The sequence below is a fragment of the Micromys minutus genome (assembly GCF_963924665.1).
Source record: "Micromys minutus genome assembly, chromosome: 25".
Classification (NCBI taxonomy): domain Eukaryota; kingdom Metazoa; phylum Chordata; class Mammalia; order Rodentia; family Muridae; genus Micromys; species Micromys minutus.
Window position 1 is genome coordinate 9818988 of NC_137960.1, and position 26414 is coordinate 9845401.

Consider the following 26414-nt stretch of genomic DNA (forward strand, 5'->3'; position numbering starts at 1 on the left):
GTTCCCCATCCCGTGTAGTCGGCGAGTTTCTTCCCTCTGCTCTGAAACTGATTTCCTCAGTTCATTGTTTCTCATGTGCAGAAGCTTCGGCACATCATCGTCGGCTCTGGGGACCTTTCCTGTGCTGTTTGTCCTTAGGAGGCCTTTGCTTATCCCTGTACCAGGGAGTGGGCTCATTTCTGGGTTCTCTGCTCCACTCTGTTGGCCCACGTGGCTCCTTTTGTGTCCTTACTAGTGTGGCTTGTGACTGTGGTGCTGTGCCGTGGGTTGCTATTGCCGTGCCTGACTGCTTCCATAAGAACTCTGGGGTTGGGCTTTCTCTGGTTGTCTGCAGAAGGTCATTGGGATTTTGATGGGGATTATATTAAATCTGTGGGCCATTTTCCACACTAGTAATTCTCTCAGTTCATGCAAAGCTTTTCCCTCAGTAGGTTTTCACTGTAGAGGTCTTTGGTGTGTGCCTCTGTGTGTGCCTGTTTGTTTGTGTCTGTCACTTCGCTTTGTTTACTGTTGTTATGTCTAAGAGCCTTCTGGTGACGTTTTTAGGACTTTTACGTGTAGGATTAAACGGTCTGAAAGTACTAATTTGATTTCTGTCTATACCCTCTTATTTATTTCTTTCATCTTGTAACTGAGGCTTAAGCACACGCTGGGTAGGAGTAGAAAGAGTGGGCACTCTTGCCTCATTCCGGATTTTAGAAGAAACACTCTGATGTTCCCACGATGTTAACTGGGCATGGATTTGTCATATATAGCCATTGCTGTGTTACAGACTGACCATTGAGATATGGCACATGTCCAGTCTAATGTCTTTTAAATTTAACTTTTTTTCTTATGTATGGTTGTTTTGCTGTTATTTGCTTCTGTGCACATGTGCGTGCAGTGTCTGTGGAGGTCAGAAGAGGGCGTCAGAGGCCCTGGAACTGGAGTTACAGCTGCTTGTAAGCCATTGTGTAGATGCTCATTATATAACCTGGGTCCTCTTGACCTCTGAGCCCTGTCCACAGTCCTCGAGTCTTTCTACGCTATGTGTTATGTGGGTGTGGAGCCGAGAGCTTTGGGTGTTGGTTGTCCTCCCTCGGCAAGGCTCCTAACACTCAGATTCAGGTCATCGGACCAGCGTGGCAAGTGCTTTGCCCACTGATGCGTTTGACCAGCTCCAGTCCTCTCTTCCCCATCTTGCTGCTTGCCCCGGCTGACACTTGGCAGCCCAGAGTGGCCAGAACAGGAGCACCTGTCTCTCCTGTGTGAGGAAGATCCAGCCTTCCACTGTTGTGTGCAGTGTTAGTTGGGATACGTTTAGGAAGTTTGGATCACTCCCGGGGAACCTACTTTGTGTGTGTGTGTGTGTGTGTACACTTTAACCTCTGGTTATTCAGTCTTTTAAAAAATCTGTTTTAAATTACAATAGAATATTAGACTTAAGGAATGAGTTAGAACATAGCTCAGTGGGGAGTGTTTTGCCTTGTAAATATTTCTAGCATTGCTCCCTTCCCCCAAAAAAGCATTAAGGCTTTTGCTAGGTGTTTTTTTTTTTTCAGTGTATGTAGGTTTTGTGATAGGCAATTTTAGTGATGGATTTGCAGCAGATGGACCAGCCTTTCATTCTGGCCATGGTGAACAGTTCTGTTTAACTGCTGCATTCACTTTGTGATTCTGTTGTTGAGAATGTATCTGCATTCAGAAGGGACATTAGCCTATAGTTTTCTTACAGCTTTAGTTTTAGATCAGAATGATAATACCCATATGGGTTAGGCTGGGCTGCGGAATGTTCTCTCTTTTATTTTCCCTGAAATAGAGTCTCAGCCAGCTATCCTGGAACTTACTATTTAGACCAGGCTGGCCTCAAACATCTGCCTACCTCTCCCAGCACTCAGGAGGCTGATGTTAATACATTACAAGTTCAAAATCAGCCTAAGTGATAATAACAAGGTCCTCTTGGCTTTTGGGTCTTGTTTGTTGGTTTGTTTTAGGGGTCTTTTTGAGCTATGTAGTGAGCTATAGTGAGCTATGTAGACTTTGCTATTCTGGAACCTGCTGTGTAGACTAGTATGGCACTGAACTCACAGAGATCCTAGCAAGGCCCCTTGTTTTTGTTTTTATTGTTTTGGCGCAGAAGTGTAGAACCACCAGCTGAGGCGTAAGAAAGGAGTGTTCTGTTTCCTGCATGCACGTCCGTGCCAGGGCGGTCACATGGAGGTCAGAGAATAAGCTTGTGGATTCAGTTCTCTCCATCCACCTTAATCTTCCAAGCCTTCTAGATCTTTCTGAGACCCCTCTGTTCGCCCTCACCTTACCTGGTGAGGTGACTTCACTCCATGTCAGGGGAGGGTCCAGGTCCATTGGTTGCTTTTGCCCTGTGCCCAATCCTGGGCTAGCAGCTCTACAGCACTGTGGCGCTCACAGGTAGACCCACTTCCGTCTGTGGGGCTAGACTGATGGTCAGTTAGGCCAGGCTGTGAGGCTCCAGGGCTGCATGATTTGTTGTTTGCCTGTCGCTGTCATCCTGTGCTGACTTGTGTGTTGGGATATGTGTATAAATGAAGTTTAGCCCGTGTCAGCCTCACAGACCTCTGTACACTGGCCTTAGACTTGGTTGAAACCTAAGATGTGACTCCAGTGTAGACTCTGCTGTGGGAGTTTGTCTGTGTGGACAGTGCTGGGTGAAGGGCCAATGAACTGTGTAAGCCCCTTCTTCCCAGGGGGCGTGGTTGGTTTGGGGAGGCTGGAGGTGTCCCCTGTGTGGTGCTTGCTGCATTATAGTGCTGGTCTTTGGCCAGAGAATTGTGTAGGACTTGGTTTGCTTTGAGGTGAGATCTTATAGCAATTCCACGGTTGGCCTTAGCGAACCTTACTGCGTACATCCTGGCTGTCCATCAACTCATGATCCTTGCTTCCACCTCCCAAGTGCTGGTTGTCGGCATGCCCCCGATGCCTAGTGTATTTAAAGCCGTAATGTTTTCCTCTATTGAAAAGCCGTAATGGTCTTTCCCACTGTTGTTGCGACAGCGAGAACTAGAGTTGCAGCGCCAGCGGGATGAGCACAAGATCGAGCAGCTTCAGCGGCTGGTCGGAGAGCTGAGGTGGAGAGAGGAGGCGCCTGGAGGAGATGCTCCCTGCCGGGGCTCCCCCTGCCGGGCTTCTCTGGAAAGGGACCAGTTTCAGGAGCAGCAGCAGGAACTGGAGAAGATACGGCAACAGCTACTGTGTGCAGCCGGGCTCCTCACAAGCTTTACCAACCACACAGTAGACAGGTAGGCATGCACAGTGGGTACCAGGGGCCACATCCCCACCCATCCCGCCCCTCCCACACCAGGCAGGCAGGAAGACCACTACAGGTTCAAAACTGGCCTAGTTAGTCTGCATAGGGAGTTCCAAGCCAACAAAGTCTATATAGCAAGGGGGACAAAAAAGAAGTAATGGCACCTTTGATTTCAGGACCATGTTGTAAAGGTGTCCCTCCATTTTCCCACTCCATGGGTTTAGTTGAACTGATGGGAAAGGCCTTCTGAAAGATCCCGATAAAACCACATTTTTACATTTTAATGTTACATATCTTGTTTTTCACACATAGTATCTGTGTTGAGATTGGGTTTTTTTTACATGTACCTAGCTGTGCACCGTCCAGGCCTGGATGCTCCCTCAGCTTGTCCTCCGTCCTCCATGCCCTCCATGTGGGTCAGGGCTGTTGTCAGCTAGGCTAGCTCCTTGTCCTTACAGATTTGATTGCTGACGAGGATGATTTCATTTAGGACAAAAATTAGACATTTTTCACTGTTGTATTTATTTATTTTGCACATTTGTGTCTGTGTGGGTGAATGTATGGGGACAGCTTGTGGGAGTCTCCTGTCTCCTTCCTCCAAATGGAAGATCAAACGCAGGTGGCCAGGCTTAGCAGCAAGTGGTACCGAGGAAAATGCTTTTGTAATCAGTCTGACAGGATGCGGTGGGATGCGGGGATGCTGGCACCAGCACTAGCTTAGGTTTGGGGATTTCTGACTCTCAGCTGTGCCTGTTTGCTGGTGTGGCAGCCTTCTACCATAGCATCCTGGGCCTAGACCACTGTCACGGACAGACTCTTGATGAAGTAACGCACGAGCCTGGAAAATCACCCATGCAGAAGCTCAGAGCTGGACCCCTTGGTTTCTCAAGGAACATGCTGCACAAATGCATTTTGTTTGTGCCACTAACAGAGTCCTTGAATAGTTTAGGATTGCAATCATTCAGTGTATACTTAAACCGTTTAAACACCTGCTTGTTTTCCTAGGACAATTAAAGACTGGACGTCATCAAATGAGAAGGCGGTGTCATCCTTAATGCGCACGCTTGAGGAGCTGAAGTCTGAACTGAGCATGCCCACCTCCTTTCAGGTACAGATGGGCTCTGTACGGCATATTCTCTAGCCAGAGAGTGGCCTGACGCTAAGCTCCCAGCACGTGTTGTCTTCTGGGGGCATTGGTAGAGGATGTCGTGCCTTCTTTGTGGCTTGTCTGTTAACCAGTCTTCCTTCTAAAATTGTTGTGTGGGCAAGTGAGAGACCGTGTGTCCCGTGTGCCCTGCTTACTGCTCTCTGTGTCTTAGCATCTGACTCTGACACCTTGTGTGGTCGTCTATGCAGAAGGCAGTGGGTTCTTCTGCTGAGGACACATGCCTGGGAGGTGGGGCACCTGCCCACAGCAGCCTGCTTCTGTCTGCTTCTGCTGGGAGCCGGAACGAAATCACAGCTCTGAGCTCCCTGTGAGCCTTTGAGGTTGCTCGCAGGTCCTACATGTCCTAGATGCTGACATTGTTGGTGACCAGTGTCCTGTGGTAGATACGATTATGACGTTATCAGATAATAGAGAAGCTAGTCACCTACTGTGTCACTTCTTGCCCCGTTCAACCAGTGCCATAGGGAGATGTGCTGTGTCCCGTCCCTCTCCTCATTTCTCCATATAGGATTAAAGGTTCTAGCTATAAGTGCACAGGCATGTTATAAGGATGAGCAGTAACGTTCCCTATTTAATTCACCACCTCAGTAAGGGACTCTTGAAATCCTCAAGTTCAGATTTCACTTGTAGCAGACCTGTATCACTTTCTGTGCCAGAATAGTCTAGTTTTGTGTGGGCTGTTTATAAAAGATGGAAAGAACTGTGATTTGCTTGCCTATTGTGTCCTGTCCCGTTTTGCTTTGCTCAGTCCTACAAGCCCAGTATCAGATTCCAAATCTTCTGAAAACTATAGTCCCTGAAGCAATCAGTAATAATAAAACACAAAGTTCTTATAAAATTGTTTACTCTTCTTCAAGAAAAAGATGGCTGCAGAGCTACAGGTCCAGCTCATGAATGAACTGCTGAGCGACAATGATGCCCTCACCAAAGCTGTGGGCATGGCCACCCGAGAGAAAGCTGAGCTGTGCAGGACCGTCTCCCGGCTCGAGAAGACCCTGAAGCACCATACACAGAAGGGCTGCGTTCTTAACGTGAGTATCTGTGCCTCTTCCTGGCTGCTGGTCATGGAACTGGGCTTCCTCCTAGATCGGGGCCCGTATACCACTTTCCCTGGTCGGCCCTGGGGCTCCATCCCTGCTAGTATACAGACTGACCCAGAATTCCAGGATCTTGCTCTGCTGTCCGGGCTTGTCTCAAGCTCCTAGCTAGTTAGTCCTCCTGACTCAGTCACCTGTACATTGCCAACCGAGCTTTTGTGGGCTTTGCTTGGTTCTTGTGGGGCAGTGGGGACTGAGACAGAGTACTAGGTAGCTCACGCTGGCTTCCAACTCCCCATATAACTGTAGCTGGCCTCGAACTCCTGATCCTCCTATCTCCACATTCCAAGTTCTGGGAGTGCAGCCGTGTGCCATCATACCCAGTGTTGAGTGTTTTGCTGTGTGTGTGCATGTTCATGGGTGCCTGTGTGCCTGTGTGCTTGTGTGCCTGTGTGCCCAGGCCAGAAGAAGTCTACATTAGATGTCTTCCTCAGTTGCTCTCCCTTATCATTTGAAACAAAGTCTTAACCTGGAGCCCACAGGTTCAGGAAGATAGCCTGGGCAGCAGTCTCTAGAAATCTCTTGTCCTCAGTGCTGAGATTACAGATCCCCACTCGCTGCTGGGAATCCAAACTCAGGTCCTCTTGTTTGTATGGCCAGCCCTTTAGCAGCCAAATCGTGTACCCAACTCTTTGATTTTTATATCTTAGCATCAGATTTTCTACTTCAGGCACGTCCAGCATCCCACATAGTCCTGGCTACTACATAGCATTTGTATAAGCTCTAAACAGGAAGCTTAGACTAACGCTGTCACAACCTGGCCAGCTCAGGGTTCTGTTGGCTCTTTACATTCATGGTTGTCTTTTCTCTTTCTTCTAGTTGATGATTTACTTTTTTTATAATGAAAACTTAAATTAAAAAAAAAAACTTGAGCAGCAGTTTGTTGTCTTGATATGGTGTCATGTACATTTTCACACACACACACCCCCCCCCCATGGGATTTGTGCTATCTTTGTGACAGCCACAAGCAAAATGTAGGCCAAGGTGGACCCTTAAAGGAACAAGGCCACCGGGTCTACTCTGGAGTCAGCAGGCACTGGCCTGGGTTCTCAAACATGTCAGGGATGCCAGAATGTGTCACATTCTCATTGGGTCTCTGACATCTCTCCTGTGGCTCTGATACTTGCCCAGACTGTTTATGCAGTGAGAACTGGTTTCTCTTATTGCTGAGTGTTTGTGTGTTGGGTGGTCCATGTGTCATGTGATGGGTGACATGTGAACTATTTTCAGTTCTGACTGCTAGAGGTATCAGGGCAGTACTTATAGTGTTATGTAGACACAGGGTTCATTTCTCTGGTTTAAAAAAAAAAATACCCAGGGGGTGAACTCCCCATTCCTTCGTGACCCTGTGGTGCTCACCTTCCGAGGAATGAAGGCTAGAGATCTGAATTTGATGGATTGTCCAGGTTTCCTGTTTGGGGATTGTCCAGGTTTCCTGTTTGGGCTAGCACGTGTAACATGGGATCTCCTTTAGTTTGAATATCCCCGTCCTTGATGACTTAGTATACTCTGTGTCTTTTCTGTCATCTTTCTTGGTGAAGTGACTCTTGATGGCTTTGGTGTAGTTTTTGAGTTGGATTTTTGTTTTCTTGTTTGGGTCTTGAGTTTTATACTTTAGATATGACTCGGATGCAGGAATCTTGAGTGGGGCAGATCATTCTCAGGCCGATTATACTTGTGCTGGAAACTCAGCTATCAAATGTGAGCCTGGCCATTGTCTGTCTGTTTTTTTTGTCCAGCACCAGTGAAGGTTTAGGACTCAGTTGGGGGAGTTAGCAACGATAGCAAGCTTTAGTAAGAGAAAAAGAAAAACCGAAAAACTAAGGAAATTGAAAGAGACTCCTGAGAGTGGGAGGGCTTCCCTAGAGAGGACAAGGCCTTTCAACTTTCAGTCTAGGAAAGTCTTACACAGAGCAACAGCTGAAACAGGACAATCTGGACTGCCGTGGGCCGAGCCAGTGGGAGGCCCAAGTGCTCTGCACCTAAGGAGGGAGATGATCATGTTTTGTTCATGTGTTGCCGATCCAGTGAGAGGCAGTTAGACACTGTACCCTTTCTCCTTGTCCATCTCTGGTTTTTGCTCACCGTTGACCTTGGCTTTCTGCTAGATGTTTGCCACTAACATTCTTCCTCCGACCTTGGAGATGTCTCGGGCTGCTAATTAAACTAAACTCTCTTCATTATCAGATCTACCAAGAAGTGGGTGTAATCATTTGCATCTATGGGGATGCACTGGGATCTTTCTTGAAGTCGCTGGAGACAGACACCACTTTTATTATTTTATGTGTTCAGGTGGTTTGCTTGCATACATGTCTGTGAACCATGTGACCTTGGAAGCCAGAAGAAGTCATTAGATCTCCTGCAATTGGAGTTATGGATAATGTGAGCTGCCAAATGGATCTGGCAATCCTTTGGAGAAACACCAAGCAGTGTTCATAACTGCCAAGCCATTGCTCCAGCTGCCCTTACTTACAGTTTCGTCCGTTACTCTTTTCTACATTGGGACGTAGAGTACCATGCGGTGGTTCCTCAGAGAAGGGAGTCAGTTTCATGGAGACCAGCTGGCCTGCATCACTGACCCAGAGCCCTAACTGTCCTCTTAACCTGTGGTCTCATGCTCCGCCATAAGCCTTCTTCCTGATCCTCCCAGTGTTTGAGAGTCTTCATGTTAACCCCTTATCTTCTTATAACCCCATTATCTGTTCTCATTGCAAGATGATGTGCGCACCTTGCATTTCTCACCGTGGCCCTCTCTCCCTTCCTCCCCACAGAGAGGTAGCTCTGTACAACCTAGTGAATATGTCACTCCTTTCTCAGATATGTGACATATTTTTCCCAGTCTATTCTGCACACTTCTTTGAATGATTTCCCTTGCAGAACAAAAGTTCCTGGTTTTTGAATCCAATATATTAATTTGTTCTTTCCAGAAAAGTATAGTTTTTGGGCCTGGGATTTCACTCTGGTTTGCCTTTGTTCAAGGATGTAGTTGTTTGAATGGTGCTGAAAAGATTGTTGTTTCTCTGCTGGGTTGTCTGATGCTGAGTCTGTCGGTGATGGGGTCAGAGGGGCCCTAGGGATGTCTCAGATTCGGGGCTTTGTAAAACCTGAAGGCCCAATCCCTCAGGGCAAGGAGCTACTAGGAGGGAATTGCATCTGACAGCTCCTTTCTGAGGTCAAGGGACAGCCCCAGCTGTCGCGAAGCGGCAGAGAATAGAGCTTAGAACACGCTCCGTTTGCACTCGGGGCTGGAACAAGCTGAGGTGCACAGGTCATCGGAACATTGTCCGAGCAGCTGGAAACTGATTGAAACTCTTGGGTACAAACTGACCTTCTTTTTTTGGGGGGGGGGGCACATACATTTAGCCAGTCAGAGGCTACCACAGACTGTCCAGAGACTCATTAGATTGCACATGGAAGGAGATGTACTTGTCTGTGGTTAACTGCGTGCACACTTCTGCCATAGGTAGGGAACTCACTCAACCTCTCACACCGCTACCACTCTGCTGGTGTCAGCCCCAAGCTTCATGCTTCTGGTGGCTGACCGAAATACGTTCCTGCTACTGTTGCCGCCCTCCAGACCCCGGGGCTCCAGCATCCAAGAACTGCTGCCTCCTTTTCAAGTTCTGCTTTTCAAGTTGTTTGGCAGTTGTAGTTCAGTATAAATTTCTATATAAAATTATAGAATCTTGTTTTTTTTTTTTAATTTATATTTCATTAGCTCTACAGAGGAACATGTAAAGGTGACTGTGAGATGCTGTTATTTTGAGAACCAGTCTAACAGTTTCTGAAAGGTTTTTCAACAATTCCACTTTCAGGTATTTTTCCAAGGGCTGGGGAGAACTTGTACATGGAAGTTTGTTCTATGCATTAAAACTTATACATAAAAACCTTTATGGGGGCTGTGAGATGGCTCAGTGGTTAAGAGCTCCGACTACTCTTCCAGAGGTCCTGAGTTCAATTCCCAGCAACCACATGGTGGCTCACAACCATCTGTCATGGGATCAAGCATACACACAGGCAGAACTCTATATACATAGTAAGTAATTAAGTAAATAAATAAATCTAGAAAAAAAAAAAACCTTTACAGTATTATTCTTATCCAAAAGGTAGAAGTAATGTAAAGATTTATGAGAGGCAAGGATATAACTCCACGATAGTTTGCCTGTCATGCATGAGGCCTTATACTACACGGCTTTTCCTGGAGAGATGTGAACAGATGTCTACTCAGTCCAAGCTAGGGCACCAATCTTTGACAGACCAAAGAAACAGTTCTATCCAGATCTAGTTTGATGGCCCAGCGAGTTTATTGGGATTAGTTATGGTGGCTAGTTATTTATGGTAACTATTAGTTTGGTGACTCGAAAGTTTGGCGACCTGTCCAAGAAGCTTGCCACAAACACTGTATCCTGGAGCTCCTTGTCCACTTGTTTACAGACAGCCCTACTGGCAGTCTAAGCACCTCTCCCCAGACATTACTTACTGCTTCATTACTTTGGGAAGGAGCCTTGTGAATCTTATAACTTTCTGAGCCTTGTAGGTTGCATGAGCTTTTCTCCCCTGTCTAGGAAGAAATGCTTGGATTTGGAAGAAATGGCTACATAATATATTCTACCCCTTTTTCTTGCTCTTATATTCTTTCTGTCCCCTCTCCTTCCAGAGCTTTGGAGGAATAATATAGATGTGTGATTTTTTTTTTTTTTTTTAATTTATTGTTGAGCTTTGGCCACTATACCACTTCAAGAGCCACTTACTTATTCTTGGGAATTTGACCAGTTATGAATCTTTGCAGTGCCCATCCACTACAAAACGATTTTCCTTCATGATTGAGGATAGAGGATCTGTGGCTCTAATATACATGTTGAAGGCACATCATACCTGTTCAACAAAATAATAACAATGGACTTCCTTTCTGAGGGTGCCTCTGACCTCCCCAGCTACAGAGTTTGACTCCCAGATAAGTGCCTTCTTGTGGAACAGGCCTTAAATCCAACTGGAAAGCAGCTGGTTGTGCATATAAGTCATGCCACCATTGCACTAGCAAGCACGTCTTGCTCAGCTTGTTGGTACCACGAAAGATCGTTAACTGGACCCCCCCATCCCCTCAGCATCTTGTATAGCACTTCTGGTGCTTCCAAAGCTAGCCAGCAGGAACAGGCAGCTCAATGCCAGCCTGGTATCTTCACGTCCTGCAACCAGATTATATGGTGCCTTCATGAATAGAGTCTTGACCATCTAGTTCTGGTCTGCAGCCAAATGTAGCGGTAATAGCCTGTGTGGGTTATGGTCTTCTATCCCAACATCTCATAGGGAAGTAGCCCACCAGAAGCACTGGGATTTTTATTCAATGACTTTATGGCTCATGGCGGTCTCATGTCCAGTTTATGTAGGAAATTTGTTTAAACTCACTAGCTTCTGTCTGTCTGTCCTTCTAAATACTATTCCAAATCTGTACAGCAACAAAGGTTAGCATTATATAAAGAAACTTTTTAACAAGAGGCAGGGTCTCTGAAGGTCCTGGAGGACAGAGGGTACTAAGGGACAGACATTAGCAAAGTCTGATGCAGCCTGAGAAGATCCCATCATTTGTATCAGTTATTTCACCCAAAAAGTGATGTCTGGCATGTAGCATCAAGGGCAGTGTCTTAGGGTCTACTGCTGTGGGCAGACACCATGACCAAGGCAACTCTTATAAAGGACAGCATTTAATTGGGGCTGGTTTACAGGTTCAGAGATTTCGTCCTACACCTGAGAGGGAGGGATTTAGGGTGGGGGAGCAGAGCGAGGAGTGTTAGGAGGAGCCACAGGTAAGGAGTGAGACTTATCCTGGGTTTGAGACCTAGCAACAATGTTTATTCTTAAAGTCCACGGATATGGAAGGTCATCTCGCCTTCCCTTGTGTTAGACCAGTATTGTCAGAGACAGATTTTAAGTAGCTTTGACTCCTTTGAGCTGACTCAGTGTTCTTTTATCTTTTTCTTGGTGAGGGTCTCAGGTGTATGGCCAGCTTGGGATGGAGGACTGTTTCACATCCACCAAACGTGTCGATAGTGGTGCTAATTTGTCTAAATGGATTTATTTCTGCTTTGCTCTGTCACTCCTAGAGTTGTGGATAATCTTGTTTCTCCTATCAGCTGTTTCTGGTTTCATTTGTCCTCAGGTTTTGTTGGTAGACAGAGGTGAAGGAAAGTCTGTACTCACTGCATTGTGCCCGATCACCCAGACCCATTGTCTGCTGGGTATGAGGAACTAGGAGGTGCCTGGGAGCTGGCGAGAACCTCACCGAGCCCTCTCACCTCCCTTGTGTTGTAAGGCACCTTGTTTAGAGCGCCTGTGGAACTTGTTGTTTCTCTATTTGACAGCGATAAAACCTGCTGAGCGTTTGTGGGCTTTAGTCACAGTTATGAGTAGCACCTGGTCAAGAGGCTTAGCACAGAGGTGAGGAAATGCCATCTTTGATGGGTAGATTAAAGAGAGGCAGTGAATAAGCTGGAGTCAGTGACTGACAGCTCATCCGGGTCACGTGGTCTTTTCCATTTTCCGATTGACCGCCTAAACCTCTGACTCTCCTACTGGGGCACCTCCGTGTGCCCCCACATATTTCTGGCTTGCTCTTGTCGAAATGTTCTGTGTGTGCATCGATATCTCAGTGACTTGAGCAGGGCTGAAGTGACACCCAGCGAGTCAGGGGCAACACATGGCACTGGCCTATTGGCCAGTAATGCCTCCCTGGATCCTAATCCTTGAGAGACATTTTCCCAGTTCCTGCCCTCATCTGGGGCACCTCCCCCCCAGTAGTCTTCAGCCAGCTGTGCTAGAAATGGGGTGCTTGAGTGCGGCCTTTTCTCTCAGATTGGCACAGATGCGGCTGTCGTCCCCTGCGTTACTGTCCTCTGAGTCATCTTTCTCAGGATGTTCCTATTTAAGAACACCTTCTTAGATGGGTCGGTTAGTGAAGTGCTTGCTGTGTTAGCATAAAGTCTGAGTTCCATCCGCAGACAGAAGTGAACTAGGCCTGTGGGCACACACATTTAATCCCACCACTCAGGAGGCAGAGGCAGGCCGTTTTAAGGCCGGCTGGATCTACACATCAAGTTCCAGGTAGCCGCACAGTGAGAACATGCCTCAAAACCCCCAACAGACAGGCAGATTGTAGTGGCACATGCTCCTATAATCCCTGTGCTGGGGAAACAGACTACTGGGTCTCTGGGGCTAACCAGCCAACTAACTAGCCTAATTGGTAAATCCAAGGCCTCAGTTAGAGACCCCATCTTTTAAAAATCCTGATGAATAACCCACCTACAGTTTATCTCTGACCTACGGCTGCAGGTACATACCTATAACACTCCCCCGTGGTTATATACCCATAACACTCTAGAGTTGCCGGCTGTGTTTTTTTATTTTTCACAGAGGCAAAGCAAGTCTTCTCTGAAGCAAGAAGGGACGGATCTGCAGACTCCTCTACGGCACTCAGACCCGGAATGGCAGGCGCAGGCTACAAGTGGGGACACAAATACCTGCAATATCAAAGTAAGACACTCAGGAGTGTCACATCAGAGTGTCAGCCACGTCTCAAGCCAGGGCTAGTTTTTCACTGCAGGAAAACCTTGACTACTACAAGGTTCTTATTTGCTTGGTGTGTCTGTTGACACATAGTTCAAGCACACTTCTCTACAGAAAGACCCACTGCCCTAGTGGTCAGATCACTACGAGAAAGGAAGTCGGCATAAACTGGCCCTCAGACTTGGTTGGGTTGTATTCAGACTCCATGTTTGCTCTGATAATGGTCAGTGTCTGTAGGTGAAGACAATCTCCTATAATTGCCTCTGAGGGAAAAGTGCCTCTCAGGCTTGGAAACAAGTTTCCGTTTTTCCCATCACCTATATCGCCTATGGAACCCGTGATGTTCCCTGAGAGCCACGTGGGGCTAACGTGTGAGTGCTGTGGAGGTTTTTCTTTTGAGAGCCTTTGTAAGAGAAGCACTTCAGTGTCCACGGATGACTGATAGTCTGTGAGGTGCAAGCCAGCTTAATTTCCTAACTGTTCCGTTGTGCTGAACGGGATCTATCAGGAATGTATATCAGATCTGTGTGTGTGTGTGTGTGTGTGTGTATACATACATGTGTGTATGTATATATGTATATGGGTGTGTGTGTTTCCTCTGATTCTTACTGTCTTCCTTTCAGATGGAGAAGCTATACCTGCATTATCTGAGAGCAGAGAGCTTTAGGAAAGCTCTGATTTATCAGAAGAAGTATCTCTTACTGCTGATTGGTGGGTTCCAGGACTCTGAGCAGGAAACACTCTCCATGATTGCTCATTTGGGGGTCTTTCCCTCCAAAGCCGATAAGAAAATCACCACGTCACGTCCCTTCACCAGGTTCCGCACCGCTGTTCGGGTGGTTATCGCAGTATTGAGGTAAATCTTCCACCTCTGAGCCAGTCGGCAATGAACAACATATGCTTGCATCAGTGGTGTTTTCTCCAACATAATGACAACTGGTCTTTAAGAATTCTTGCTGGAGGGGCTGAAGGATGGCTCCTGAGCCCACATTGTCATTCACTGCCATTAGTTGTGGATATGACATCACTCTAGTTCCTTGGGATGTTGTGCCTCGTTCTGACCTTTCTAGTGTCAGGCATTCATGTGAACATAACACATATGCAGGCGAAATGTGCATACAAGTAAATAAACAGACTCACGCTGTCTCTGGGTGTGGCAGCACAGGCTTGTCCTCTCAGCACTCAGGAGACAGGAGGGTCAAAAGTTGTAGGTTAGTCTGAACTATGTAGGGGACCCAGTATCAAAATGCCTGAAAAGGTTTCCGAGCCTGGTGGTCTTTTTGGGAATAATTCATGGTTTGTCACATCACAAGGAGGAAAATTAGAGTCATGCCATTTGTCAGGAAAACCATGCTAAAAGGAATGCCAAGTGCCTGCCGGCTACCTTCTCGACACTGTTAGCACGTACCTGCTGACGGGTGATATGAAATTCAGGCTTGAATTTTGAAGCGAAGGGCTGTGGGTAAGCTATGGTAGATGTGGGCAGAACCAGCTCTACAAGGGTGTGGCCCAAAGGGGCTTCTTTAGAAGGTGGAAGGCTTCTACCCAGCATGAAGGTACAGCCAGGACCATGTTCATAGCTAATTGGCAGCTTGTCAATGGACCCCCACAGTTGTGGGGGCTGTCTCCTGTGACCCGGAGGGCACCTGCTGGAGTCTGGTCGCAGCAGGAGCGTTGCTGCTTCCTTCCTTCCTGTTGGCTCCCATTTTAAACATGCTTTGTCCCCTTTCTGTGCAGGTTGCGATTCTTGGTTAAGAAATGGCAGGAAGTGGATCGGAAGGGAGCGCTGATACACAGCAAAAGCACCCGGCATGGTGGGTCTCAAGTGTCACTGCCTTTCCTGCTGCTTGCCGCATTTTCTTGAACGTTGTGGTGTGGGATGTAATAAAGCTTAGTAGGAAAACTAGGAATCCCAGTCGGTAGCCACCTTACAGCGTTGGGAGCAGCGCTGACTGACCAGCGCCCATCAGGGAGCACGCGCTGAGCACTGAGTCTGGAGTGTTGACCAACCTGGTCCTTGTCGCTCTCCAGACTTTATACAGCTGCACGCCTGTGTGAGCATTCATGCTTGGTTTTAGCTCAATGGCACCTTTTCTCTGGGGCTCTCTGCTACTGCCTCATCATAGGAAGTATACCAGTGGCTTCGGGGACTTCAAAGGAGCAAGTGACAAGCGAGATTCCTTGCTGAGTCTCTGCCTAGTGTCTAGGGGTGGCAGAGGTGAATGCCTTTCCACTTAGAGAACATGGAAGGCCCAGGCCACTGAGCCACCACTGTCTGCCCATCATCCTGACAGTGCCTTCAGGTCAGGTCAGCAGACATGCTTACCTCTCGTTCCCTAAAGGCCTTCTGAAGTCCCCCAGCCAGGACCTACCCATGTAGTGCTGGCAGCCAGGGTCAGCGTCATTCAAGCAAAATGCAGGTCATCAAAACTTGAGGATATCACATCTTGATATAATTTGAAATCACCCTGCAGGATCTTAAAATTGTTTGTATAAGCTTACATTTTTGGCAAATGGACCCTTATACTAAAGTGTGAATTTCTTTTCCTAATGACTTGGCGTTTGATCATTCTTCGGAAGGACATCGAACATCCCAGAGACAGCATTCTCCATCAGGAACTAGAGTGTCTCTGCCAACCCGAGACATTTCCTCGGGGCATACCAAGGACTCCCGGCACAGCCCCAGATCTGCGGCAGCCATCTCGCCGGGCAAGGAAAGGTCAGTTGGGCTGAGAAATGTAGTGTGAAAATTTTGTCTTTGACTAGCTCAGAGCTAGGTAGGGGACACAGCAGAGTCTGCAAGAGCCTAGGGATCTTGGTGTTGTTCAGGAAGGGCTAAGATCACCTATGTTGCTGTGGTGGTGGTTTATATAGTTTAATCCCGGCATTCGGTATGCAGAGGCAGGCAGATGTTTGAATTTGAGGCCTGTAAGCACTACAGAGCAGGTTCCAGGGCATCCAGGGTTACACAGAGAAAACCCAGAAAAAGATCACCTGTGTTCAGTAAGTGAGATGTGTCCCACTCTGAAGAGGTTTAGTAGCTTGGTTCGTGGGAAAGGAAGACACAGGGTCTGCCAGGAAGCATGGTCACAGTGGGAATTAGACAAGGGTGACTTTTGCCCTGTGAGGTCACCAGGTGGAGGACGCAGTGGGATAACAGGTGTAATCTCAAAATTTGGTGAACAAAGTGGTGCATGATTGTTGCCACTTACTCTGACTGCAAAGTGGGATACACAAGTTGATACTGTTTTTTGGTTTTGTTTTGGGCATTTGTTTTGTTGTGAGTCTCATGCTGTAGCCCTAGCTGACCAGGAACTTGCTGTGTAGACCAAGCTAGCCTTAACAGAGATCTCTTATCTCTGTCTCCCAAATCCTGGAATTAGAGGAGTGTACCAGCACACCCATGGAGTATGGGACGGGTGTGTAGTTCAGCTGTTAGGCTGACCTAGCAGTCATGAGCCTCTGGATTCTAGGCAAAGAAAAAGCAGGGCATGAAGAGAGTAGCCCTAGTGGAGACCAGTCCTGATTGGTCAGCTGACCCTAGCTCCACCCTGGACATAGCATTACTTGCTAACTTAATCCCTTCCCTCCTCCCTCCCTCCCTCCCTCCCTCTCCCTCATATGGTTCTTTGTTTACAGATCAACTTCTTCAAGTTCAAGGCTAGAAAGATCTCTGACTGCTTCTCAAGATCCTGAGCATTCTTTGACCGAATACATTCATCGTTTAGAAATGATCCAGCAAAGACTTGGGGGGTTGCCACCAGGTAAAAAAAATAGCATTACTGTGCCTTAGAAACATAACAACATAGAAATGACTGCTAGTGAATTGATAGACAGTACTCCTGAGTAATCCTAGCACTAGATAGGCCCTGGCAGGAGGGTTGCAAACAGTTTGAAACCAGACTGGTATACACCACGAGCAGAGGGCTAGCTAGGGCTTCGGAGTAATAGGCTATCTCAAAACAAAAGACCCTCTAACCTCATCGCTGTAATTGTTATGGGGACTGATTGTTTACACAGCTGTAGCACATTATGTGGTGGGGAAGTCGGCTTCGGATGGTGCTGGGGCCTTTTTGTCCTCTTACACTGGTGGAGAATGTAAAGAGAATTAACTGTTCCTCATCTCTGTGAGCAACAATCTGGGAAGCAGCAGGAATTGGCTAGTGCCTCTAGCCCGTAGCTCCACACTTCCCAATTCTTCAGGCAAAGACTTTAGCCAAAGGCCTTACCATGTGGCTGAGGTTATCTAACAAGGGCCCCGCTCTCTAGCACCAGTTTTCTGTTAGAAAATTGATCACATATCTGATCAAATATCTGACAAGAGGCAACTCAAGAATGATTTGTTTTGGTTCACAAGAGGAAATAGTATTGTCAGGGTTTGCCTGCTGCCTGGAGTAGCTCATGTGTGTGGCTGCTCGAATGTATGCAGATTAGGAAGTAGAGGAGGGACAGGAAGTGAGGCCAGGCTGTTTAAAAAAAAAAACACTTCCTGTGTTCAGTAAATCACTTCCTTCAGTGAGGCTTTATATCCTAATGGTACACAGCCTCCTAAAATAGCGTGTTGGGACATCTGCACACTGCCTTAAAACATGTGCTGTTGTGAAGGGTATTTCACATTTGAATTATTACTAATAATGATTTGACCTGTGTATATTTATGTAATAATTTCTTAGACCTAACCTTTTATTTTCATTAGAAAATATTTCATTAGAAAAGTTTTATTATAACACATTTTCCCAAAGCTCAGCTCAGTGATGGTGTCTTGAAGTTACAGACATTTTTTTTAAAAGGTCTTACAACAGGTTTCTATTCTGTTTTAATTTTAGATTCTACTCAGAAATCCTGCCACCAGAAGATTAAACAATGAATAAAGTCCTTGTGGCTCTTAACCTTTGACATTTCTATTTGAGGAAAGATGGTTTTTCCTAAGGAAAGCTCGTGGTATGGCCTGGGACACACACTTCGGGAGTGGTGACACCAGCCGCTAGGAGCCACCTCCAGACACTGCTAGCTGGAGGGCGCACGCTGCGCTCCTTCCCGCCCAGTGAGCAGGGGCTGTGCTGGGCCCTGTGCCACCTGCCTCCGTGGCAGAAGATGCTTATTTTCTTACCATGTCAGGATGGGAGGGTCAGTTGAAAATGAACTCATAGGAAGGAATGTTCTCTGATGTGAGGATGGATGGTCTTTTTTTTTTTTTTTTAATCTGTTCAGTTTATTTTTATTGTTGTTGCTGGCAAAACAAATAAAATGTCAAACTTGCTTCTCATGGCTACAACCTTTCTATAACTCCTTCATGTTTATACCATGCAGTGAATCTGGTTCAGAACCCTTCACCCCTCAATGAGTGTATGGTCAGGTGTGTCACACGGACATCCACATATATGTATGGATTCAGAAAACATGGTCAAGTGTTTTTGGAACAATAAGTATAGTTAGTGGGTGTAGTATTTAAGACTAATTCACAATATAAGAGGGGCATACGTTTATCACGCTCAATTAAAGTTTGGCCCAGAAATACTTCAAATGAATGAAGTGGTGAATCAGTTAAAGCCCAGGCTAAAAAACAAAGCACATCAGGTTTTCGGATGTAATTAGATATAAGTGCTTGCCCTGTTGTCTCCTGAGCTGAGACAGATAAAGTAGGGTAACCCAGAGATGAGCCACTGTATTGGGGCTTGAAGAACTATGAAACTGTCCCCCATGGTAAAAGACAAGTCCTGATGAGGCAGCTCAGCTGCCAAAGGCACACACTCGCACACATGGTACACACGCACACACGTGCACACCTGTAGCTGTAGGCCTGCATGGTGTCTCTCAGCACTACAAAGTCAGCAAGTGGAGGAGGAGAGGCCTTCCAGTGCAGTCCCACACCAAGAATTCCTGTTTGCCAGGCCTGGTGGCACATGCCTTTAGTCCCAGCACTCAGGTCTGCCTGGGCTACTTAGTGACTTCCAGGACTACCCTGTCTCAAAAACCAGTACATAAATAAATCTTATCGTATTTGTCAGTTGGGTTAGCACTGTATGAATTGTTTTATTTGCTGGTTTCAGTGACTCAGATCCACCAGGGCCTCTCCTACCTCATATAGGTCATGCTCTACCCTGGGGTGCCAAAAGGCTGCTAAGGTGCCTTGCCAGTCCAGGGGTACCTACGGGATTAACTTCCTCCTCTCCCATGAGCCTAGTCCTCTCAGGCCCTGTGAGCTGGCTTTAGATAACACATCTTCCTTCTCTCAGGTCCCTTGTCTGTCCCCCTCTACTGTCTTCTGGTCCCTGATATCCATGGGGACCTCAGATGATAAGCAAATGTCCCTAATGGCCTGTTTGGGCTGAGCCATCAGGATTTCCCTCCTCTTTTCCCGTACTACACACAATCTGTCTGATCTTGGCTACATCTGAGTGTAGATCTCCAGGAAGAAGTTTGCCAGACTGGATAATGAGCAGCGTCAGGCTGTGACTCCTGCTTCTGATGGAAGGGCAAAATCTGGTAAGTTTGTTACTTCTAAGATGCCCTAGAACACACCTTACCACTAGACCCTAAAAACAATTAGGGCACAGCTAGCCTTTGTGTTCTTGCAGGGGGGGGGGTCTCTCTCCCTCTGAAGCAACTGTGTGTCACCAGCCTCAGGGGGGTCTCTCTCCCTCTGAAGCAACTGTGTGTCACCAGCCTCCAGCCCCTTCTCCTTGTGACCCACCTGACATACAGTTCTTTGGATGTGAAAGCTTTTGTTGCCAGTCTCTTGAAAGATTCCTCATAGGACCATGAACCCTGCTACCCAGTTTTACATTCTAGCTTGCTTCATCAAGCATTCTAGTAATCAAGCCTCAGACAGTCCCCTCACCTTCTGCCAGTATATACATGTTGGCTGTGTATTATGATTTTGCCCCAACCAAAGGGATATTGAAGTCCTCACCTCAAGTATATATGACTATGACCTTAGTCGAAATTGGGTCTTTGCAGATGATCAAATTAAGATGAGCTATTTAGAGTGTTCTCATGTTAGGTATGAATGGTGTTTGGTGACAATTAGACACTGGCACATAACATCATATGAACATGAAGGCAGGGATGGGGGGGGGAGTCTGGAAGGCAAGAAACATCAAAGATTAGCAGTAGCCACTGGAGGCCAGGAGACAGCTACAGAACAGATTATCCTGTACAGTTCTGTATGGAACGGATCCTGTCTGACACCTTGTCTTAGACTTCTAGCCTCCAGAATTCTGGTGTGGTAAACTGTTGACGCAGCTCCGTTTCGAGTCCTTCCCTAACATTGTTAGCAAATGAATACACAGCTTTTTGGAGAAGTGGGGCCTTTAATCTATTTTGTTTATCTGAATCATGCTCAGAAGTAACCATAATTCTATGTCTAGGATCCTGCAGGTGGGGTGTTAGTAAGGTGTATCTAGAGGTACAGACCTAATAGAATGTAAATTGAAAAGGGATTTAACTAGCATCACGTATACAATACAATTACTTGGGCAGCCAAACAGTGGCTACCCGCCAGCCAGCGGCTGCTCAGTCCGAGAAACTGGATGCCTCTTTTCCAGGTCTGGTGTTAAAGGCTTGGAGGATTCCTGGTCAGTCACTGGTCTTTAGTCCATTTTGGAAGAGGGACCTAGGTTCTGATGTCGGTGAAGGGTAAGAGGAACTGTAGCAGCAACAGCTACATTCCATCACTGGCAAGAAGGCAGGCAAAGCTAATTTTATTCATCTCTTTGTGCCTGAGGCAGCACTGTAAGGTAGAGCCCAGTCTGGCGAGTTTCCTCTCCTGGAAAGACCCTCACAGCCTCATTCATGGCTGTGTCTCTTGGTAGCTTCTGCCAAGTGGAGGAGCGGGGAGTCATGCTAGGTTTAGTTAGGACACTAGTCTGTGGACAGGCAGTTTAAAGGGTCAAAATCTTTGGAAATAGATACATAGGCATTTCCAAGCCGTATGGCACAGGCCTAGTCCCCCACCCCCAAAGCCCCCAAGGCCGGGCTCCAAATTTCGTTTTAGAGAATTGTAGGGATAATCCCTTGTGTACTGTGTGGAAGCATCATCTGTCAACCAAAAACTGATGACCTATCAGCAAAAGGCAGGAAGTGGGAGTTCCGGTAGAGAGATTAGAACTCTGGGAGAGGTGAGAGATTCAGCACAGATTTGGAGGAAGCTTGATGTATGAAATTGAGAAGTAACTAGCCACGTGGCAGATAAAGAACAGAATAAACAAGATAATTGAGTTATGAGCCAGTTGGGGAACAAGCCTAGCTCAAGGCCTACCATTAATTTATCAGTAAGCCTCCAGGTCATTGTTAGGGAACTGTGGCGACCATAGAGAAGAGCAAATGGCTACAGAGAATGGTTTCATTTGAGAATTTTACTGTGTTTAGAGTTACTCCGGATCTTTCTGGCGCTTGCCGCACACTGCTGCAGATGCCTTTTTTTTTTTTTTTTTTTTTTTTTTCTTTTTCTTAAATACAATTTTATTGGGTTTGGCTCTTAGTCGCCTGCTGTTTGCCATCAGCTGCCCACTGTTTTGTATTAAGGGGTTTCATGCTGTGTATTTCCTTTCACTGGGTCACCTTGCTGGGTCTATAATGATGACTGAGCCCACCTTAACCCCTGTTCAGCCTGTTGAACTGTGGATATATACTGAAGGATCCAACTCTCCCTAGAGCCCTGAAGCAGTGGCTGAATACTTACAGACAGATACATGGGGGGCTGGAGAGACAGTTCATTAGTCAAGAGTATGCGTTGCTTTTGAAGAAACCTCCGGTTTTGTTTTAGCACTGGTGGCTAAGGGCAGTCTTACAGTTGAAGGGCATTGGCGCCCTCTCTGGTCTCCTTTGGCACTGCAGGCATGTGGTGCACAGGTACACTTGCCTGCAAAACGCCCAAACATAAAATAAGCCTTAGAAATTGCTAAATGCTGTGTGGAGAGACAGCTCAGAGGTTAAGAGCACTGACAGCTCTTCCAGGGGTTCCGAGTTCAATTTCCAGCAACCACATGGTGGCTCACAACCATCTGTAATGGGATCCGATGCCCTCTTCTGGTGTGTCTGAAGACAGCTACAGTGTACTCACATCCATAAGATAAATAAAATCTTTTAAAAAATGGTTAAGTGCTTTAAAGTGTTGCTAAATGCTGTTCAAAACGTTTTGTGTTGAATTTTTAAGTCTTTATTGTAAACTTTTTCCCCCTCCGATGTTAATAAGTAAAACTTAGGTTCTTTGAAGGACAAGTAGACCACGCCCTTATTCCTGGCAGCCCAGCGTGAGGGACTAAGCAGACCCTTCCCCAGCAACCTGCTGGAATCCCTTCTAGTCTGGCTGTTTTGCATATTTTACAATCAGTGTGAAAAATCTACTGCCATTGAATCCTGGCTACCTGATCCAGGAAGCCTTGCTCTGGCCACACCCACTCCAGACAGTCTGCACCAGTCTTTCACCCGCCTTGAAAGGCCGAAGCCCAGTTGCCTTTTCTTTTCTTTCACAATCAATGAACTTTCAACAGCCATTCTCCATTCAAGATGACAGGGAGCCCTTCCTTAGAAGAAACCAGTGGCTGGAGAAATATGAGAGCCGTTTGACCAGTGTTCATGCAAAGCTTCTGACTGCTTCCTATCTGAGCCTGTGTCCTGCGTTTGCATAACACACACCCTGGCTGTGTGGACAGATTAGTCAGCGCAGGTGTTTTAAAAATCAGTTGGGGACACCTTCCTATGCTGTTTTTTGTGGATGTAATATTAGGCTCACTTAAAGCCTCCAAAATGATCTTTTTGTTGCCTACCTGGGATTTTTAATGTATGTAGAGAGGGCTGGATGATATAGTAATACTGGCAAGAGGGTGGCTAAAGAGTACTAGAAATAAAATATGTGTGCTCGCGTGCATATGTATGTGTGTTTATGTATGTTTATATATATATAATATATATGTGTGTGTATATGTGTGTGTGTGTGCACCCACTTTGGGAATAGCTCCTTCAAAAATTCCACTCAGGTTCCCAACATGTCATATCTATGCTTCCACGCCCCAAGGTCATCTCAAGGACTGTGACACTGCCAGAGCTCCTTCTTGGTCAATGTCAGAGTGCTTCCTGGGTTACTGTGAAAAGCAGTAAGTAAACACACGTAAGTGCCAGAGTTTGCTGACACTACAGCAGGGACGCCGACAGGTTAGAGTTAAGTGTGCCGGCAGGCCTGAGGAAGAAGAGGCTGGGGATCCGGAAGGAGGGTCACCTGGGCGACATTGAAGTCAGCTCACAGTGGGGGCCGCACGCAGCCCAAGGCGCCTCTGTCCATCTCCCCCTCCCGCCGCTGTTCTCGAGCCCCCAGGCGAGTAAAGCTCCGCTTTCTCCTACGTGGCTAATTGGCCAATGGAAGCGCGCCTTCAAAGTTGCTGGGTGGGGCCGGCCCCGCGTACCCGCGCAAGCGTTGCCCCGCCCCTCAGCCGCGCACGCGCGTCCCCCGCGCGCTCCCGGAGCGGCTCGAGCTCGCGCCCGCGCCCGTGCGAAGCAGCCCCGGCCGCGCCCCGCCCGCTGCCGGCTGCGGGCGGCCGCTGCGGGTCTGCAGGCCCCGGTCAGGGGAACGCCTGAGCCACCGGCCATGGCCGACCGCGGATGCCCTCTGGAGGCGGCGCCGCTGCCCGCCGAGGTGCTCGAGAGCCTGGCAGAGCTGGAGCTGGAGCTGTCCGAAGGTGAGAGCCCCCGGTCAGGGACCCTCGCCCGAGACCCCGCCCAGGGACCTTCGGGAGCGTCACCCCCGGAACCCGAGGGGTACCCTCGAACGGGATCCCCGCCGGCCTTCCCTCGGCATCCCTGCCTGGGCCGCTCGCCCGAGAGCCCGCCAGCTTCTGCAGACTGGCGAGTGCCCGGCCTCCGAAGGACACCGGGAGGGACTGGCTGGGAGGTGGGCCTAGGCGCACTCTTGCTGCCGGACCGCGGTCTGGGCTTCTGAAGCGTCAAGGCCACGGTCCGTGCTCCCAGAGCCTGCCTTGCAGTCTGTCCTCCGGCAGGAAGCCCGGGATGCAGAAGCCGAGCCCCACCCCTGGAACCTCCGTCTGCCTCGTGAGCCTCAGTTTCCTCATCCATAAAACGAGGCAAAAGAACACCGCGTGGATTATGAGGCTAAAGTGCGTTAGTCTAGCAGATGTAAAACACGTTGACACTTAAGAGGTTTATGCCTTTATGGGATTTTGATACTAGTATTTCACACTGGGCGGGGGGCGGGGAAGGGTAAGCAAGGGTCACGGTGCTGGCGTGGGGAGGTCGGAGGTCAGTTTGCACGGAACCGGCGCTCTCCTTCCACGTGTGAGTTCTGGAAATGAACTCGGGTTGTCAGATTAGAGGGCAAGTGCCCGCCGGGCCACCCCATCAGCCCTCTACATGAGAATTATAAAAAGTTAAGAAGTCAAGTAAGTGGCGGTTAGAAACAGACTTAGGGAAATAACAGGACTTCAGAGATTGGCGCCCTCAGTTTGGATGTTGTGCCTCTTGAGATGCCTGGGAAAAAGAGTTCTGTTCTCCATAAACTGACCCTCCAACCCTGGAGGGAAAGCATCTATGCTTGCTAACTTTGCTTTGGAGACTTAAATGCAATTTGAACTTGTTAGAACACCTCCCCCCCCCCCCCCCCCATTTAGATTGTTAACACTTTGCTGTAGTTGGTTTAGTGAATTTTTGAGAATTCTCCTTTTCCTTTTTGTGTATATGGACATGCGCTGTGCATGTTTGTTTGTATATCATATGCCTGCCTGGAGCCCCTGGAGGCCAGAAGAGGATACTAGATCCATGTTGGCGCTGTGAATTGAACCCAGATCCCCTGGTAGAAAGGCCAGTGTGCTCAACCACCTAGCCATCTCTCCAGCTCTGCTTTGGGAATTCTTGATTCTCTTCAGAGGTGTGGTTGGGATTGATTCTGGGAAAAAAAAAAGTCTATTGTACTGCATTTGATATGGCTCCTCAGGGAAAATCACATAGTTGTAGTTTGGCTTTCTCGTATCAAATGTGTTTTTGCCGATTGCTTCTCATTTTGGCTCCAGAATATCTTGTTATTTCAGTTCCTTGGGGTTATGTGTTTTAATGCTTGATAGGAGTTTCTAGTTAATTAAATTATCTCCTCACAGTAATGTGGCAGGACCAGAGTATATCAGCTGAAGAAATACCTCTTAAAAAGTCAGTTAGATCTACTTAGTCCGATACTGTTCTAGACATATACAGGGGTATATGTAAGTAAAGGATATAAGGTTGTGTGCCGTGGCGAGGATCTGAAGAAATAGCTTACTTGGAGAAAGGGGGCAGACGGTGCAGAGTTAATAGCAGGAGATTGCAGAGTGTGCCGGCAACCCCAGAGTCAGTAACTGTAGTTTCCTACCCTCTCTTAGACCGGCACATTTCATCTTGCCACATAGGTTAAATGATTACCTTGGCAGAGTCGCCCTTGGCCCTGCTCACAGAGAACCTCCACACTTTAACACTGGGCCCTCTAGCTCGGGATTATTGCTGAGATGTAGCTTTTCCTGCTGGGCTCAGCGGTGCCTAGTAATCCGGACTGTGTTTTGGGCAGACTTTTAGAGCTTTCACATAGAGGCTGATGTCTTGTAAGTGTCATCTGGCAAGTCACTGATTTCTAACGTGTCTAAACTTGGGCTCGGCCAGCCATAAAAGGAGGTGACCGTTTTTACTGACATTTCAAGGTTCTTGTAAAAGTTTACTCAGTGTGTGTAAGTGGTTTGAAATGGTCCAGGTGTTTTTTTGTTCATAAATGAGAGGAATATGTTACTAATGTGTCATAGTCCTAAAACTAGTATTTCAGTGTTTTTTAACTTTGATTCATTTATTTTTGGCGTACAGAATAAGTTTGATCGTGACCTCTCATACATGTACCTTATACTTCGTTTCTATTCACCCCATTGTACTCTTTTGTCCCCCAACTTCTGTTTAACTAATCATTCCAATCATTTACACCTCAAGCGATATCCCACTTCCCAGTTACTCCCTCCAACACCCCCCCCCAAGTCATTATATTCCACATCCGGCCTCCCCATCCCCTTTGCCTGTATGAGAGTGTTCCTCCCACCTACACTATTCCCTGCCCCACCTACACTATCCCGCCCCACTGCTCCAGCATCCCCCTACTCTGGGGCTTCAAGCTTCCCCAGGACCAACCCTCCCCTCCTGTTGCTGTCAGACAAGGCCATCCTCTGCTACACATGTATCTGGAGCCATGGGTCCCTCCAGGTGTGCTTCTTGGGTGGTGGCCCAGATTCTGGGAGGACTGGGTGGTCAGGCCAGCCTATGTTGCTCTTCTAATGGGGTTGTAATCCCCCTCCTCTCCTCCAGCCCTTCT

General features: G+C 47.5%; 2 protein-coding genes across 5 annotated transcripts in view; both read left to right on the plus strand.

The window, feature by feature from the left end:
* The window catches only part of PCNT (pericentrin), an 82379-nt gene extending 64033 nt beyond the window's left edge, over window positions 1-18346 (plus strand). For both annotated transcript variants that reach the window (XM_080938104.1, XM_080938105.1), the window contains exons 35-43: window positions 3010-3254; window positions 4268-4370; window positions 5288-5461; window positions 12935-13054; window positions 13711-13943; window positions 14825-14901; window positions 15668-15806; window positions 16727-16851; window positions 17914-18346. In XM_080938104.1, coding sequence (XP_080794230.1) covers window positions 3010-3254; window positions 4268-4370; window positions 5288-5461; window positions 12935-13054; window positions 13711-13943; window positions 14825-14901; window positions 15668-15806; window positions 16727-16851; window positions 17914-17954 — 1257 coding nt within the window. In that variant the 3' untranslated portion in view covers window positions 17955-18346. The remainder of the gene's footprint in view (window positions 1-3009; window positions 3255-4267; window positions 4371-5287; window positions 5462-12934; window positions 13055-13710; window positions 13944-14824; window positions 14902-15667; window positions 15807-16726; window positions 16852-17913) is intronic.
* Window positions 18347-23633: 5287 nt separating this feature from the next.
* DIP2A (disco interacting protein 2 homolog A) overlaps window positions 23634-26414 on the plus strand; it is an 80263-nt gene continuing 77482 nt past the window's right edge. For all 3 annotated transcript variants that reach the window (XM_080937587.1, XM_080937586.1, XM_080937584.1), the window contains exon 1: window positions 23634-23763. In XM_080937587.1, coding sequence (XP_080793713.1) covers window positions 23673-23763 — 91 coding nt within the window. In that variant the 5' untranslated portion in view covers window positions 23634-23672. The remainder of the gene's footprint in view (window positions 23764-26414) is intronic.